Here is a 17527-nt window from a genome sequence, read left to right as displayed (position 1 = left end):
TAAAACACATAATACTGCATCCCTGATACTCTGGGTCATTGTAGGGCTTGGAGTTTATCCAACTTGTTTCCTAATGATCTCACACAGCCCATCATAATCGAACAAAGAGATGGTTTGAACTTCCTCCTCTCTTTTTGCTCTTGCTCTGCATCAATGGCACCTCCTTTTCAACTCATCGGGGATTTGGGGTTTGTAGTTGAGGTATTATTTGAGCTTTGGTGATGTTAAACAACTGCTCCTTGTAAAAAAAAAAAAAAAAAAAATTGCCATGGTTACGCACAACAACAAATATCCATTCATTCATCCTTCATCTTCTATACCGCTTATTCCGTAGTGGGTCACGGGTGCCCGGGGCCCATCTCCAACAGACTATGGGCGAGAGGCGGGGCACATAACAAATATCCAAAAGTAAAAAGTATCTGTTAAAATGTATCCTTCCTGCTGCACAGGGTCCAACATAGAGGGAACAATCGACCAAAAAATGGTGCCGCCCTGCGGCGCATTTCTAGAGATTCATGGAATTTTAACACCTTGAAATGAGAACTGTCTCTGGACTTGATTAAAGCAGTGGACCAACACAAGTAAATCGCTCCCCAAATCAACCCTGACTGTGGAAACTTCTCACTGGACCTCAAGCAGCTTGGATTCTATGCCTTTCCACTTCCTACAAGTTTTTCCTTCTACTTAATTTTCAACTATACTCTGTGAAAGCCAGCTTCTTGTGTCAGCCATGATGACCTTAAGATTTGCCTTTTTTGTTGGTCTTTCTGAGAAATTGCTCTTTAGCTGTGAGCCACAATCATCAAATTTATCAGAAGCAACTACTTAAAATATATCACTGTATAATGACAAAAACCTGTATGTCTTCCATCTGGTCTGAGAAGAACTTGGGACCCTGTGAATGAGATGGAGAGTGTCGTTCAGGAGAGAGATGTCTGAGTTTTCCACCTGAGATCGTTAAGTCTGTCATTCTCTCAAATAAAAACACAATACATGGACGGACAATCATCAGTTCAGTTTTTTAATAACTTTTAGTTTCTGTCCATGAGATAGAACATCAGAACAACCCACAAACAACAACAGATGACAAAACATGTCTTCTTAAAAACAGAAAAATAAAAATACAATGAGAGATTTTTCCCATCTTGCGATGACAAGTTGAAAATGGCAAAATAAAAGGCGACACAGTTACCAAAGTGCCAAAGCGGACAATTCTTCGCTTCTCCTCCCCGCAAAATGACAATTCCAGTCTGAAACCGAGCAAGCTTTTCCACAACGAATCAAACACCCCACAGAGGAGAAGGAAAAGAACAGAGTAAATAAGCAGAGGATAAAATTACCTTTGTACAAAAATAGATCTTTTTCCCAAGTGTTTTTTTTTTTTTTTCATGTTTTTAAACTAGAACATTTAACTGTCTATGCAACAAACAAAGCATTGATTGTGTCACAAGCTCAGCTTTTCCTGATTACAAGTTTTCAACATACATTTGCCAAGCAACACATACATTTTGGAGAGTTTAAAGTTGATTTGTTTTGCCTCTCCTGATTTTTTGAGGTCACAGAAAACGGCTTAAACTGGTTTCTTTTGAGCCCAGAGCTGCTGCGCTTCTGCTGGTGGATTATTATTATTTTTTTTTAATTATCATTTTTGTTTTTAATAAAAGTTAAATCCGAAGCCTCCCCACCCGATAATAAAAACACCATTAAACTCCCCTACCTTAGGAAAAGTTTGAAATTCAGATTTTCCATTTTCAGTTTTGGAATATTTAATGAGCAGATCCGCTGATGTATACATATATATAAATATATACACATATACATATTAACAAAATATAGCTTTAGGTTACAAAGCATCCATTTAGGTTTTCATTCTATGGATGGATATTTCATCCATAGAATGGATGGGGGGGGGGGCGCATCATACACTTATTATGGCTTTTGCAAGATCGCACGCAAACTTCAATCAGTCAGCCAGAAATGCGAAGGATGTTCATTTTCAATGTTGGGGAAGCAAGTGTTTGATTGCTTGAAATAAGTTTTTCTTAATTCAAATCGGTACGCTCTACAAAATACAAAGCATATTCCGCATCAGAGAAACAAATATACGTTTTCCTGAAATATAAATACTGTAAACGGAGCTCAAGCTGGCAGGAAATACTGTCACCTGTATAGGTTGCAAGAACACATCTTGCTTAGGTTCATTTTAGCAATAAACACCATGCTATTGGGTTAAATTGAAGTTATTGCTACTTTTCTCTTCTTCAGATGAGAAATGTAATGTTTTTCTGCTTGACGTAGAGCATCTGTGTCAATTAGAAAGCTATGACAAGGTGCCTTCTGTTTGTCTATTTAAAAACTTCTAAAAAACAATTTCAAGTAATGCTGCAGCACTGCTTCCCTTTCACCAGAGGGAGCTCACAGTACACAAATCACCGCCACACTTTTGTTCAACTCAAGGTAAATCATGGCATCCAGCACACACAGTATATATGTTTTCTTTTCTATCACATCTGACATTTCTGAGCTGACTTTTCGGTTTTATAAGGTGGAACAACATTAACTAGCCCAAAATACTGAGAAAAAACTAATTTAAGCGTATTCTGCCCATTTATGGATTCTTATGAAAGTCTCGATGTTGCTACTGGAAAAGTATGGGAATTTATATGAGAAGAAAAACTGAAGTTAAAGGTATGAGAAAAGGAGCAATGAAAGCGGTCAATATCTGACCGCTCGTAGAGTTCAGTCGTTTTCCTTTGTAATTCTTACTCTTACATTTTAATTTTACCATTATAGATTCTGGTGAATGAAGAGGGAACAGGAAATAGTGATGAGCTGACCCAGTCAGCATCCACGTGGGTAGGTAAAGATCTGGAAAATGGGCACCTAAAAGGATTGTCCCTGGGTTACAAAAAAACCTAATGTTAATTGCCAACATAGATTTAATGCAGGGAAAGATGTGTTAATCAGTTTGAACTGATTTTTTAAGTACTCATCTGAGACCCAGATGAGACTCACATAGGGTGTTGCTGACATGGGCTGTATTTGGTCAAACCCATATAGTCTTAAATAAGATGTCTATTTTGAACCAGACTGCTTAGTACCAACCCAGGCAGGGCAAAATACCAATAGGGCCTTTATACACACATTGCTTTTGCTTATCGTAAAATGCTATAAATAGCATTCATTCAACAGTTGATAAAAATTGTTCTGATTTTTGTTTCCCATTTCCTGAGTGTCAGGTATATTAGGTGCTGCAAAGTTTGCAAGAATTACAATACAACATTTCTAAAGTTTTAGCTGTTAGATTTATGGTGCCTGGTGTTTACCTCAAAATTGGAACTTTAGTGGATGTGAGCAGGGTATCAGCCCTAACTAACCAACTGACTTAAAGCTAACGGTTGTGGCTTCTCAAAGTTCTATTCAACGAGGAAGTCAGACACGGGATGCGAAAATTACGGCACTTTCAAACGTATGCCAGTTACAGTTTTAAAAACTAAGTGGGATTTGAGAATTTTTTAGGCTCAAGCCCAAACATTCTATAGTTAAACACACAATGTATAATTTGACTGGAAACCCAAAATGTTGCCAAACAAAGGTTAAAGATTAGTTGGGGCATCTTCTTTTACAACTTCATCAGGAGAAGCCATTCTGACCGCAACTGGCTAGTGCAAGATAGTAGTCACCGCAACAAGAAATATCGTGATGTTTTAATATCATGAGATCTCGTATGACAAGATCTCCTTACAGCCCTACCACTGACGACTGATTTTACGGGAGAAAAAATATCGGAATGTGCAAAATCAACAGTTTATTAAAGGAGCTATTACCGCTGGTTATGTAGGTGGCAGCCATAATGGATTTTGAGGTTGGGGTTGATGAGAAACCTCAGACTTTCCAGGGCAGAATTCTAAGCTTTCCTGTGTGTCTATTAATTTTCCAACTAGAAATTCAGAAATTCTATATTTCTAGTACAAATATGATGTCCCATTAGCTAACATTTAAGGCAAATTGTTTAAACTAACCCTTAGTTTAGCTAGTCGATTTATGCTGTGCTCCATTTCCCTTGGAAGTCAAAACTTATAAGGTACGAATGATGTCACCCGTAACTTAACGGTTGCAGTTTCAAGTTAGAAACCAGTGGGATATATGTATTTTTTCGCTACACGACCAAGCTAGCTTTATAAATTCCAGCTTCCAAGTACAAATTGGATGTACCGTTAGCTAATACATTTGACATTTTAGCAAATGGTTTTGGCAAGTGGTTTTAGGCTCTGTTCCATTTCTCAGGGAAGTCCAAACTTGGCCCTCAAAGTGGTAGCAGTCCCAACAACCTTTTCCTAATAAGGAGTCAAAAATCAGAAGGATTTGCTAATTGTATAAGTCTAAAACCAATGTGGTTACAAGTAACAATACAAGCCAAAAACAATGTTTTTCTCAGCATTTCAAACACTGCCAGATGTTGTTCAATACTGCAATTCATGGTTGACTTACTGGAGGTATCCATACCGATTATGTAACCAACAGCCATACTGAATTTTAAGCTTGACTTTGTAGTCTTTTAGCTAATTTTTCCAACTGTTAACTTGGGAAATTTTACTTCTAAGTACAAATGGAATGCACCATTATCTAAAGATCTCAGCAAATACTTTGAGCCGCTAATGGTTTAAGCTAATCTTTTCAGCTAATGGTTTCCGCTACCAATTTATTTAGTTTATCTGAAGGTGGTTAAACCAAAGTGACTATCAATATCTGAAAACCTCACAAACATGTACTCCTTACGCCGCTCTGTGGACAGTCTTTGGAAATGAACACTATGCATAGTTCTGCAGCAGCTGCAGCATGTAGAGAAAATCAGGAAAACACTAAAAGAATACAGACACAAAACACATTTACATGTAAAGATTTTTAACATTTCAGTTCAACTTAAATGTCACTTGGTTGTCCAGAGAAGTGCACAGAGTGAATGTGTGTGTTCTTTTAAGGAGTAAAAGTACTGAGGCGTTTTCGAGTGAGTGCCAAACTCTGCCGCAGAGGTCGATCACATCAACATCCGCTCTCCATTTAGAAACCCAACTATACTGTCATGAGGTTAAGTGCCAAGTAACAAACAAATAATGGCTCTGCCCCAACAAACAAGAGCTTCTCCTGTATACTCTAAAGCTGCATGTGTGTGTGGAAACAGAGGTATTTGTGCATTGCTGAAAATAAGGTCAACACTGTTGCAGCTTTCAGTACAGGTAGATATGAGGTGATGATGAAAAAAAAAAGTGATGCTTACTGCAATGAGCAGAGGGATTTCTGAGTTTGGAGGTGTGTCTGCTTGGCAGAAGAGTCTGACAGAACAATGACATTTCCTCTCGTGTGGGACTGAGCGTTGAGGCAAAGAAATGTCTGAAAAACATTGACATGAGTTGTCTCTACACCTGCCGGAGGCCTCCTGGAGCATCCAGAGATGCTCATGTCGCATAAAGCTAATTTACATCAGTTTATGGGCACAGAGAGTTACACAGATTGTACTGAACAGCATCTTCAAACTCATTCTGAGTACTTGAGGGTTCATTTGTGGACTGCTAAGACATCCTTCTTTAATGCTGCACAGTGCTGGTACAGTAAGACTTGGTAGGGTCTGTTGGAATTGGCCAGAGACCTGAGGTTTGTGAGAACTTGCATTTTTGTTAAGCTACTTCTTAACAAGAACTCCCGCAAGCTCACTCTTCCAAAAAATAAACACCTAGTGCAAGAACTGACGTGTTCAGTCAGATTGAATAGACAAGTTTCTTTGCGTTGATGTGTTGTTTTTTTTCCAAAACTGAAAAGCAAAAGCAGAATCAGATCCAAGATTAAACGTCCCCGAGGTTCCAGAGAATCTACGATTGTCCAGATCACAACACTTGTGACATCGTCGTGGTTTTGGTGAGTACTGTGGGCATTAAAAAACTCTGATCATCTCTGCTGTTTTGTTATCCAGGGGGGTACAACGAAAACCATGGCTCAGTATGTTTATGTCGTCGCCCCCATTTCAGTCGAGTCTCGTCACTCACGTTGATGTTTTTATTTTTATATACATAGATATTTTTCTTATTTATATATTTTACAAAGTATAAAAGAGACCCATAAGCATGATGGATTCCATGTTTCAAAACACTTTAGAGAGTTGGTGAACAGAAATGATGGATGGTGGGACTAAAGTAGGAAGGGAGATGTCTGTTTTTTTATAAAAATCTGCCCCTTTGTAGAGATGCTCTTGATCCAAGGCAGCTGGGGTGATGCATGTTCGGGGTTTTGAGTGGGGGGTTTATGAGGTTGAGGACCAGGAGAGCTCACTCCTATTATGTCATTTGATGAGGGGCTTCTAGCATCTCCATGAGGAAGGTGTCAATGGGTGTGTCGCCAATCAGCTTGAAGAAGAAAAGGTGCTCCAAACACTTGAGCCCGATGGAGCGCAGCGCTGGTAACCGTAGCAACAGCTTGGCAAACCTGTTCAGATCATAGAAAGAGAAGATGTTAATGGCTTAAATAAATGGTGAAATTTGGGCTGCATTCTACATGTGAACAGGAGCAGTAAACTGAAAGGGATTTCTTTCTGAACATTTTTGCCTTGAAGCTGGTTGTCTGCTACGGTACGCTCTGTGGTTGCACACATTTGTTTACATCTAATTTTCTTTTCTATTTATTTATTACACATAGAAAGCATTTCCCACCTGTTTTAGACATACGTAGTCAGAAACCATTAAAAGTAAATGTTATACCAAGGTGTGCTTGCAGACGTGGTTCTGAATTCATCTTGAGGGTGAGTTCTCCAGGAATGGAGTGAGTCCCGGTGTAGAGCTGCTTAAGGAAAACTATTGTTCCATTTCAAAATTTTAGCATAGCAAGACACCCTTATAAACACACAATTGAGGCACGTGAAGTTGCCGGTACAACACAGCTGGGGTCCCACACTGGAACCAGGCCTGGGGTCGGGACTTGTTGGAGAATGCCTTGTGGGTGCCCGGTGGCCGGGTAGCTCCTTGTTGGACCCGGTCGGGCCAAACCCGAACGAGAGACGCAAGGCCATTCCCCAGTGAGCCCACCAACTGGAGGGAGAACCATGAGGGACTGGTGCAAAGAGGATCTGACGAAGGTCCGCTGCCAGAAGGCCCAATTCCTGGATTCTTAGGCTGGCTCTAGGGACGTGAAATGTCACCTCGCTGGGGTGGAAGGAGCCTGAGATTGAGGTCGAGAGATATCGACTAGAAATAGTCGGGCTTGCCTCCACGCACAGCGTGGGCTCTGGAACCCGTCTTCTCGAGAGAGGAGAGGGGGGGAGAGGTGGCGAGCTGGGGTGGGTGTGTTTGTTGCCCCCCAGCTCAGCCGTCTCGTGTTGGGGTTTACCCCAGTGGATGAGAGGGTCGCATCTCTGCGCCTTCAGGTTGGGGACAGGTCTCTGACTGTTGTTTCGGCCTACGGGCCAAGCGGTATTGCGGAGTACCCGGCCTTGTTGGTGTCCCTGCCGGGGGTGCTGCCTAGCAACCCTCCGGGGGACTCCATTATTCTGCTGGGGGACTTCAACGCCCACGTGGGAAACGACAGAGACACCTGGAGAGGCATGATCGGGAGGAATGGCCGGAATGATCTGAATCTGAGTGGTGTTTTCATTGGACGTCTGTGCTAGTCACGGATTGTCCATAATGAAAACCATGTTGAAGCATAAGGGTGTTCATCCGTGCACTTTTAATTGCGGCAATCCCTGAACCCGGTGGTAGGCTTGCGGGACTCCTGAGGCGGCTGACGGGTACCGTGAGGCCATGGAGAAGGACTACCGGTTGGCCTCGTAGCGATTCTGGCAAACCGTCCAGCAGCTCAGGATGGGGAAGCAGTGCTTCGCCAACATTGTTTACTGTGGGGGTGGGAAGCTGCTGACCTCAACTGGGGACATTATCGGGCGGTGGAAGTAGTACTTCGAGGATCCCCTAAATCCTGACGTCACGCATGCCCTGGTGGAAGCAGAGACTGGGGACTCAGGGTTGGACTCTTTCATCACTTATGCTGAAGTCACCGAGGTGGTTAAAAAGTTCCAAGCTTTCAGGGCTTCTGGGGTGGATGAGCTCCGCCCTGAGTACCTCGAGTCTGTTTATGTTGTGGGGCTGTCAGGGTTGACATGCCTCTTCAACATTGTGTGGCGGTTGGGGACAGTGCCTCTGGAGTGGCAGCCCGGGGTGGTGGTCCCCTTTCATAAGAAGGGTGACCGGAGGGTGTGTTCCAACTATAGGGGGATCACACTCCTCAGCCTCCCTGGTAAGGCCTACGCCAGAGTATTGGAGAGGAGAGTCTGGTCGATAGTCAAACCTTCGCTTCAGGAGGAGCAGTGTGGTTTTCGTCCCGGCTGTGGAACACTGGACCAGCTCTACACCTTCTGCAGGGTACTTGAGGTGTTCATGGGAGTTTGCCCAATCGTCCACATGTGTTTTGTGGACCTGGATAAGGCATTCGACTGCGTCCCTTGTGGTGCCCTGTGGGGGTTGCTCCATAAGTATGGAGTCGGGGGCCCTTTATTAGGGGCCATCCGACCTCTGTACAAGGGGAGTAGGAGTTTGGTCTGCATTGCCGGCACTATGTCGGACCTGTTCCCGGTGCATGTTGGACTCCGGCAGGGCTGCCCTTTTTCCCTGGATTTCTAGGTGCAGCCAAGGGCCTAAGGTGGTCTGGTTTGGGGACTAGTGGATTTCGTCTCTTCTTTTTGCAGATGACGTGGTCCTGCTGGCCCCCTCCAGCCAAGACTTACAGCATGCACTGGGGTGGTTCGCAGCCAAGTGTGAAGCGGCTGGAATGAAGATCAGCTCCTCCAAGTCCAAGGCCATGGTTCTTGACTGGAAAAGGGTGGCTTTCCTCTTCAGGTTGGAGGGGAGTTCCTGCCTCAAGTGGAGGAGTTCAAGTATCTCGGGGTCTTGTTCACGAGTGAGGGGAGAATGGAGCCGGAGATCAACAGATGGATCTGTGCGGCTGTTGCAGTAATAGGGATGCTGTGCCGGTCCGTTGTGGTGAAGAGAGAGCTGAGCCGAAAAGTGAAGCTCTCGATTTACCGGTCGGTCTACGTTCCTACCCTCACCTATGGCCATGAACGTTGGGTCATGACCGAAAGAACGAGATCCCGGATACAAGCGGCTGAAATGAGCTTCCTCTGTAGGGTGGCCGGGCACTCCCTTAGAGATTGGGTGAAGAGCTCGGCCATCTGGCTTCTCCACATCGAGAGGAGCCAGTTGTGGTGGCTCGGGCATCTATACCGGATGCCTCCTGGACGCCTTCCTCGGGAGGTGTTCCAGGCACTTCCCACCGGGGGAGGCCCAGGGGACGGCCCAGAACACGCTGGAGGGTCTATGTATCTCGGCTGGCCTGGGAACGCCTTGGGTTCCCCTCGGAGGAGCTGGAGGAGGTGTCTGGGGAGAGAGACATCTGAGTGTCTCTGCTGAGTCTGCTGCCCCTGGGACCCGGATGAAGCGGAAGACAACAAGTACGAGTATGAGAATACCAGCAAAGCCTTGTTGCCTATGTTGCCATTGTGTTCCATCTTTAGGAGATATGATATCTCCATTTTCATTGCTTTTGATAATATCCAGGTTTTTGTTTTTTTAACCTAAAGATAAAAACAAGTACCTTCTTAAAACATTTATTGGTTTGTCTTACCTCTATGGAGTCTCTAGACACGGATACAACTCTTTATGACCTCTGATTTAGGATGATAGCTTTATTGTGATTCCATTTCAACTTGAGCTGAAACAGCGGACTTTTAAACTATACATCAGTTTTTAATTATTTTCAAAGGTCTAGTAATATAAAAGTAATGAAAAATCTGTTACACCACATTTTTTCAGAATATTATTATATTTAATGTGAAGAGAAATAGAAGTGGAGTGTTACATCAAATTTGTGGTGCTTTGTTGTGACCCCAACAAGTATTTTGTAAAAAGAATGTACGAACATGGATTAGAAATTGCCTGCATTTTAGTGTTTTTATTATATTTTTGCGTAGGTTTTAGAAATCTAATATTTACATTTAATTCAAAGTTATAAAAAATATAAATTTTACCTGGTTGCGGGTGTTACAGTAAAAAAATATATATTTTCTTTAGCTCAGATTTTATTTTTGTCTGATGTAAGGTCCAATGTTGTACACTTTCTCAATTCAAATTTCCTTCATCTAATTGAAACATTTTTTTTTCAAAAGGTCAGACATTTTAAACATTTCAGACATTGTTTTAGGATAAAACAGTGTTAAAAATAAATTTAGCTGTCAAAGCCAGGTTTGACAATTTCTGTCTTCTAGGCAAGGTATAGCCATGTTTCTTGTTTAATGATTTTGAGAAAGTCATTCATGCCTTTTCCACAACTTCTTAGAAGAACCAGGAAATGGCAATACATAACACCGGTGTTGGTTTATTGAGTTCTTAATGGTATGGCCCCATCCTATCTGCAGGATATTTCACGGCAACAAGTTTTTAAGATCTTTGAAAACACTTTTTTGAGGTTTTGTCAGCTGTTTTGTTGATTTTACTCTGAAAGACCATCAAACTTGTATCCACTGTTTCTGTTTTTTATAATAAAAACAGAAAATATGAAAAAATAGTATGTTTCTAAACTCAGCCACAATACAATATAAGGGAACACAGAGGATTGTAGATAAAGTAAATAGCTGCATGTAAAGACTTCAGGAAAGGAAGATGTAATGTACAAAATATGGCACACACAATATTGTTTCTGTCACTCCTTCAGTGGTTTTAATCTCACCTGCCCGGCTGCTCGGGGTACTTCTGTTTGCAGTAAGCCTCTAAAGATGCGTAAACTTTCTCTCTTAGAGCTTCCACCTCACCTGGGTTGGACAAACCTTTAGAGTCTGTAGACACACAAGAGGAAATAACCTGGGTTAGATCAGACCTCACTACAGTCCTTTAGACGTCGTTCCTCTTTGACTTACATTTCAACAAGGACATACCAAAAGTGGCACAATTCAATAAATAAGTCTTTAAATTAAATCCTTATTTATGTTAAAGAAAATTGGAAATACATAAAAATACACTGAGTAAATAAATATGTGTAATAAAAAATGTCAATACTTTATAAACTACATTAATATTTAAAGTATAAATTATGAATTATACTTTGTATGAGTTTTATGTTAAAATCACATAATTATTTCTGTATTTACTTAATTTTATAATCTTGTGTTGCAGCACATGACTTATTTTACTAACTGCTACATAAAGTCAGTGGGCACTGTTACAGACAAGGTGATTGGTCTGCAGTTTAACCAATCAAATAATAATCTACTTCATGAGCAATAAGTATTTTGTGATGAACCATATCACAGGAAATATCAAATATTAAATAAATACTGAAATAATTATATATCATTTTAACATATTAATATTCCAATTTTAAATCAAAACGTCATAATTCAAATAATTTTATTACATGTTTTAAGAATTATTACTTATTTTTTCATTATTAGAAATTAACTGCATTATTAATTTATATGTATGCATTTTCTCACTTTTATTATTAAATGTATAAAAGTCATTTAAAAGCATTTTTGGCTCTCGATAACATTTAAGTGACAGAACGTCTTTACTTGTGGTCAGAAAAATATGTAAAAATAATTCTTTCAATTTCTAACTTTTTAAAACAAAGTTGCAATACAGCCTCCAAAAGATCCCAAAAACATTGCAAAAACTGTAACAGCATAGAATAGGAGACTGTTAATTCAACATATTATGTAATAATGCAATGACAAACAACATTTAGCTAATCAGAAAATAATTGTGTTCTGTTTATTTACTTTTTAGAAAACATCATCATTTTCCTGGAAAGTTAGGATGTGACCTTCAATTTAAGTTCTTACCCTCCAAGCTCAATTAAAACATGTGTGGCCCATTCTGGGTTAGTTCAATTAGGACTGCGCTAATTTAGGCTCAAGAGAAAGACACTGCTTTGGTTTGCAAAAACAAACACGTCATTGTTGAACATTTCTGCTTGACAAAATGCTGCACTTTAATAATGACTGAACTAGTTCACACGGTGTGGGAAAGGAATGACTGCGGGCCCCTTTTAGCCTCTTCTTTCCCCCCTCCTCCTCTACACCCACAACCCTTTGCTCCCTCAGATAGTCCAGTCTTGCAAACCGCTAATTAACAGGAATCAGGCAACAAAGCAAACCAGGAACAAAATGTTGAGCACAAGAGGATCAGTGCGTCTGGCGTGAGTAGATCCACTGCGGCCCCGGAGGGATGGAGGGAAGCTACCAGATTTAACAACCTGGGTCACATTCATGGGCAGCTTTAATAAACATGGATGACATTTGGTTTGATAAGCTTTAAAGAACAGCTTAGTGACACATGCCTCTGTAATGTGTCTGTAATGATAAGCCTGAAATCAGGAGCTTTTTTCTGTTTAGCAAAAATCTTTGCAGGAAAAATGTTTTACAGAAAATACAACAAGAAAACACAATTTAGGAGCTTCCATGAGTGGAAAAAAATATTCCCAGGGCCTCAAACTGTTAAACAACATAGATTGATAGATGGTTAAATGGATCGACATTTGGATGAATTGACAAGGGTTTACTAGTTGGATGGATGGATGGGTGGCTGAACTGATATATAAAAAGAAGGATGGATGGATTAATAGAAACATTACCTGACTGATGGCTGGACAGATTTGTATTTACAGTATCCAGCTGTCTTTTCAAAGTTTTTCTTTATGGGAAAATGGCTTCTCTCAGTATACATACCTTACTAAAAACATCAACTCTGACCTCCAAGCTTACAAAAGGAAATAACACCAACCTAAAACATGAACCAGTGTTGTGTGTGCATACAGGAGGATTCACAAAAAAAGAATCATAAATCCTATCTCTAGGCTGTCTTAACTGAGAAGGTGATTTTCTTTGAGCCAACAAGATAACTCCTGAAGAAATATTTTGAACCCAGTGTGTCCTTAAAGTTTTTAGAGAATTTGACAAGTCGAGGAGAAAATAAAGGGTCAGGCTTGCACAGCAAACAGTGTACTTTCTGAGAAATAGAACAGAGAGATGCATCATTCTTTAGCTAATCATCCTTTTCTTCTGAAGAGTGGTAGGTACAAAGTCAGAACTTAACAACAAACTGTAAAAGATGCTTTGATAAACCTTCTAAAAGTTGAGAAAACATTTTAAGACCACGTCTAAATATTAAAAAAATGTGGCTTCTTGGAAGCAAAATATGAAGAAATGTCTAACTCTGTCTAGAGTTAGATAGCAGTCTAACTCTAAATAAAAATAGAGCTCAGTGCCCTGTTATTATCCCCTTTAGAGCCATAACTGGTTTCTTTATGCTCGTTCTTTGAAACCCTCAGTTTCCAGAGTTTTTTAAAGCTGCTGCTGAAAGTGAAACCTTGCTTGTACATGATTGTTACCTGGGTTGAAAAGGACGATGGCTCGGAGGCATCCCAGCTCAGTCTTATCCATCTGCATGTCTCTCATCTTTGACACCAGCTCTGTGAGCACTCTGAACAAAAGAAAAGACAAGATAAAGATGAACTCCAGTTCAGTTTTTTTTTCTTGGCTACTGTTTTATGTCAAACAACCAAACAAATACCAGAAAAGTTCACAGGAAACCACTTAACTCTAATTGGCTCAATTTCTTTTGCAAACTTCTCTTCAAGTTATTTATCCAGGCTGGTATATTAAAAAGATGTTCTCAACCGCTAACCAGCTTACATCTGTTTAAAAATAAACGCACATGAGCACATTGCAAGGCACTTTTAGATCTGTGGAAAAGTTTACAACCCTTCATAGTAATTATATTTAGTGTGTGGTTTTCATCCAGGGAGAGAGGCAGATTAAACGCAAGCTGTAATCCAACACTAGCACTCCCACTGTCTGTGTGTGACATCACAGGGTAGGTCTGCCTGAACTCCTCAGCCCTCTTTGACTCGGGTCACACCCTCGCCTTGCCGCCTGCCGTTTCTCCTCTCGCTCCCTTTTTCTTTCAGGCCCTCAGGATTGTTAAGTCAATTGTGACTCTCGGCTAATTTAATTTGCTCCAAGGAGGAACGACAGAGCCAAAGGGGAAAAAAAAAGCACTAAAGTGTAAGTTTATCAGTCTCTTAATATGTATGGGGGAAGAGAGAGAAAAGAGTAGATAAGGAAGTATAATCAGTGCTCTGGATCTTAATGCTTGCCACAGTTAATGCAGAGATTGAAAATGTCCTGTAGCTCAACAACTGGCCTGTTGACAGCAGCTCTTTATTCTCTGCGGGTTCTGTGATCATTTTCCTGATCAATAATTCCAGATGAATTATGCAGATCGATAAAAAACAAGACTTGCCGGAACAACTCAGGAGTTTAAATTCACCGCCCTTCTGCAGCCACGCATTGTGTTGTTGCAACACTCGACTGTGTCCAGGTTTCCACCGTTTGATCCAAACTGTTACCCTCAGATGAGAGAAAATTGGTTTGGATGGAACCACTAAGCTTCAATGCCTGCAATCAGATGTATATTCTGCATATTTGGCAAAAAACATCTTTATGATCCTTAAAACTTTGGAAAAATACTCTGTTGATTGAAGAGAAAAAGGTAAAACGTTTTGGAAGGTGAGCGTTATTCAGCATTTGAGAAAAAGAACAAAATCCTAATAGTCATACATGTTGGTGGGAGTCTGTTGTTCATAAGTAGTTTTGCTGCATTAGGGCCTGGATGTTCTGGCATCGCAAATAAAGGATTTTGTTCATGAAAATCCAGAAGGAAAATGTCCAGCTGTCAGTTTGTGGCCATAATCATAAATACAATAGAGTTATGCAGCAGGACAATGATACAAAGCACACCAGCATGTCCACCTCTGAATAAAAAGAAAATAAATTAATAAACCTTGTGGAGTGGTCTAATGTGGGTGAAATGCCTTAATCAGGCTGTTTGGACTCAAAAACTCTTTAATGCAGCTGCATGCAAAGAGTGGGCCACAATTCCTTCACAGCAATTTAAAAGACTTGTTGCCGCAAAGGCTGGCACAACCAGTTTTTAGGTTTAGGGGCAATTACTTTTGCACAGTGGGCCATGTTGGTTTGGCTAGGTTTTCCCCTTAATTAATTAAGTAATCATTTGTAAACTGATGTTTAATTTCACTGGGGTTCTCTTTGTTTAACCTTAAAATTTTCAGATCATCTGAAACAAAAAAGCAAAAACAGAAGAAATTTGTAAGAGGGAAATACTTTTTAAAGGTCAAATGTCAAACTCATGCTGCACAAGTACAAATGAACAAAAAATGGAAAAAGGCATTGACAGTAAGGCAAATAAAATAAACATTCAATCAGTCATTTCTTCTTTAGCCCTAATTTATGAACAGATAGAAACACCTGAACATTGGACAACAGGGACTTGGTGGTGACATAAGGGCTAAGAAGTTAAGATAAGCAAGTCATTAAAGTCCAAAGTAGAAACTCAAACTATATTCTGTGCCATACGGGCCCCCAGGACATGGGAATCAGTAAAGGGAGCATTAGGGGGATCTGGTCAAAAGTATAAAGCAGCTTTTTGGACCTTCTGGAGAAAATCTAGAGAGGTTTTACTGTGACAAGTAAAATGGAATTACAATGACCTATGTAAGAAGAAATAAACCATTAAAAGCAACCCTATCTTAGCACAAAATATTCTAACACTCAGTATACCAGTTTTATTTCACTCATAAAAAAATACTTTTTTTATGAGTGAAAGGAAAACAAAACGTTTGATAATAGTTTTAACAAATTACAATCAAAGGTCAGTCTCAATTTTTAAAAGGTGGGCTATGTTGCATATGACAAAAGTGAGCCAAAGTTGTCAACAGTCTGGGGAACCAAACTATCCAAAGCACAAAAACACCAACAAATTTTGTAACACAGTGGGGTTTAAAAGTAAGAAAAAACTGAATATCCTCTGCATAATAGAGATATGATGTATCACCAAATAATCTTAAAAGAAGGGGGGCAAATAACACACAACAAATTAAATGCCAACAACAGAACCCTGTGAAACTCCACAGATTTCAAATCATTTCGTGTAGTGATTCGAAGTTCAATTTTGCAACAGAAATTCTTAATTTTAAATGAGAAGCAAAACAATCTGCAGCTCAATCAGATACAATATGCCTGCCCACTATTTTAGTGTACATTAACATTGAATGATCTATAGTGTCAAAGGCCAAACTTTGCAGTCGCTGCAGATTCTCCTGCATTCCTGAAGCCAGTCATTAGAGAGAGAGAGGAGCACTTACTCAGTAGAGTGGCTTCTCTGAAAACCAGACTGAAATTTCTCCGATGGTAAAGTCATTGATAGCATTTCAAAGCTGCATTGCATCAACTTTATTAAGAATTGTAGTGGTAAAAATGAGATTAGACGCAAGCCTAGATTTTCTAAGAGCTGATTTAGCTAAACACTTTTTTAAGAAGACCAACAAGCAGTGAATTATTTAGAAAACTGAAAAGAAATATTTGTATTGGAGTGTTTCCTCTATTCCTTGATTTTAAAATGTGTTAAAATAACTAAGGTACACATTTCTTAGGACTGCTAAAATGCCTTTATTGCCATAGTATGGTCATGAAGGCCAAATACCATTTCTGACTTGTTTCAGCATACAAATCTCCCTCAGGGAGTCAAAAAGTGTAACCAGCCATCAGCCCTTTTAAAGACAGTTAGAGTCCGCTGATAGGAGAGCTCCACCTGGAATAAATCTTCCATCAACAAGACTCCACCCCTAAAATTCTAACACATGAGTACTTTGTTACAAAGAACAGGAAAAGGAATCTAAAGTTGTCTAGGATTGTAACCAAAGTTTGATATAACAGTGGAACACCAACCAAAAGACAGAATCGCCCAAAAAAGAAGCCTTTAGAAAAATGTAAAATACAAGTCATACAACACTCATACATGAGACTGCAACATTTCTTTTTACAATACATTAAAAAAAGGTGCATTAAAATCTTAACCAAACTGTATTTTTGAATCACTTTAGAATCTAAACATCTGACCTTTACTACACTTCAGCATTTTTGACACCAGCTGAAAGTTCAAGTCTTTCTTTGTAAACTTCTCCAAATTCCTCTTGGCAGAAACTCAGATAAATCAGATCAGATAAGATAAGATAACTCAGACTGATAGAGTGAGGTCTGTCAACAGCCTGATATGCTCTTTTATTGCTGTGTCACTTGAGGATTATTAGAAGGTTTTCTTAAAGCTCTGTTGCTTTCTCGTTTTGAAATGTGAATCCTTATTTTATGCAAACCTTCCAGATAAAGCTTTATTTTTCTGCATCTCTCTTTCCCTGGAACTTACCAGCAGCATTTTCACTCATCTCAAGATTTTGCTTCCTATGGTCCATGCAGCTTGTTGGTTATTTGTTTAACAAATGCCTTTTTTAAAGATAATTCTTCTTCCATTTTTTGATTATAGACAGCTGTGGATGTTTTAAGAACTTAGATGCTGCACAGATTTATGCTAAATGACATTTAAAACCAGATCATAATTGAATATGAATAAAATATTTG

General features: G+C 39.9%; 1 protein-coding gene across 2 annotated transcripts in view; it reads right to left on the bottom strand.

Moving 5' to 3' along the window:
* Window positions 1-1898: 1898 nt before the first annotated feature.
* rxraa (retinoid X receptor, alpha a) overlaps window positions 1899-17527 on the bottom strand; it is a 156573-nt gene continuing 140944 nt past the window's right edge. For both annotated transcript variants that reach the window (XM_047372393.1, XM_047372394.1), the window contains exons 9-11: window positions 13423-13514; window positions 10765-10870; window positions 1899-6477 (exon numbers count right to left, since the gene is read on the bottom strand). In XM_047372393.1, the coding sequence (XP_047228349.1) occupies window positions 6330-6477; window positions 10765-10870; window positions 13423-13514 (346 nt within the window). In that variant the 3' untranslated portion in view covers window positions 1899-6329. The remainder of the gene's footprint in view (window positions 6478-10764; window positions 10871-13422; window positions 13515-17527) is intronic.

This window comes from Girardinichthys multiradiatus, chromosome 8 (genome assembly GCF_021462225.1).
Source record: "Girardinichthys multiradiatus isolate DD_20200921_A chromosome 8, DD_fGirMul_XY1, whole genome shotgun sequence".
NCBI classification, from domain to species: domain Eukaryota; kingdom Metazoa; phylum Chordata; class Actinopteri; order Cyprinodontiformes; family Goodeidae; genus Girardinichthys; species Girardinichthys multiradiatus.
This window is presented reverse-complemented; position numbering and strand designations above follow the sequence as displayed.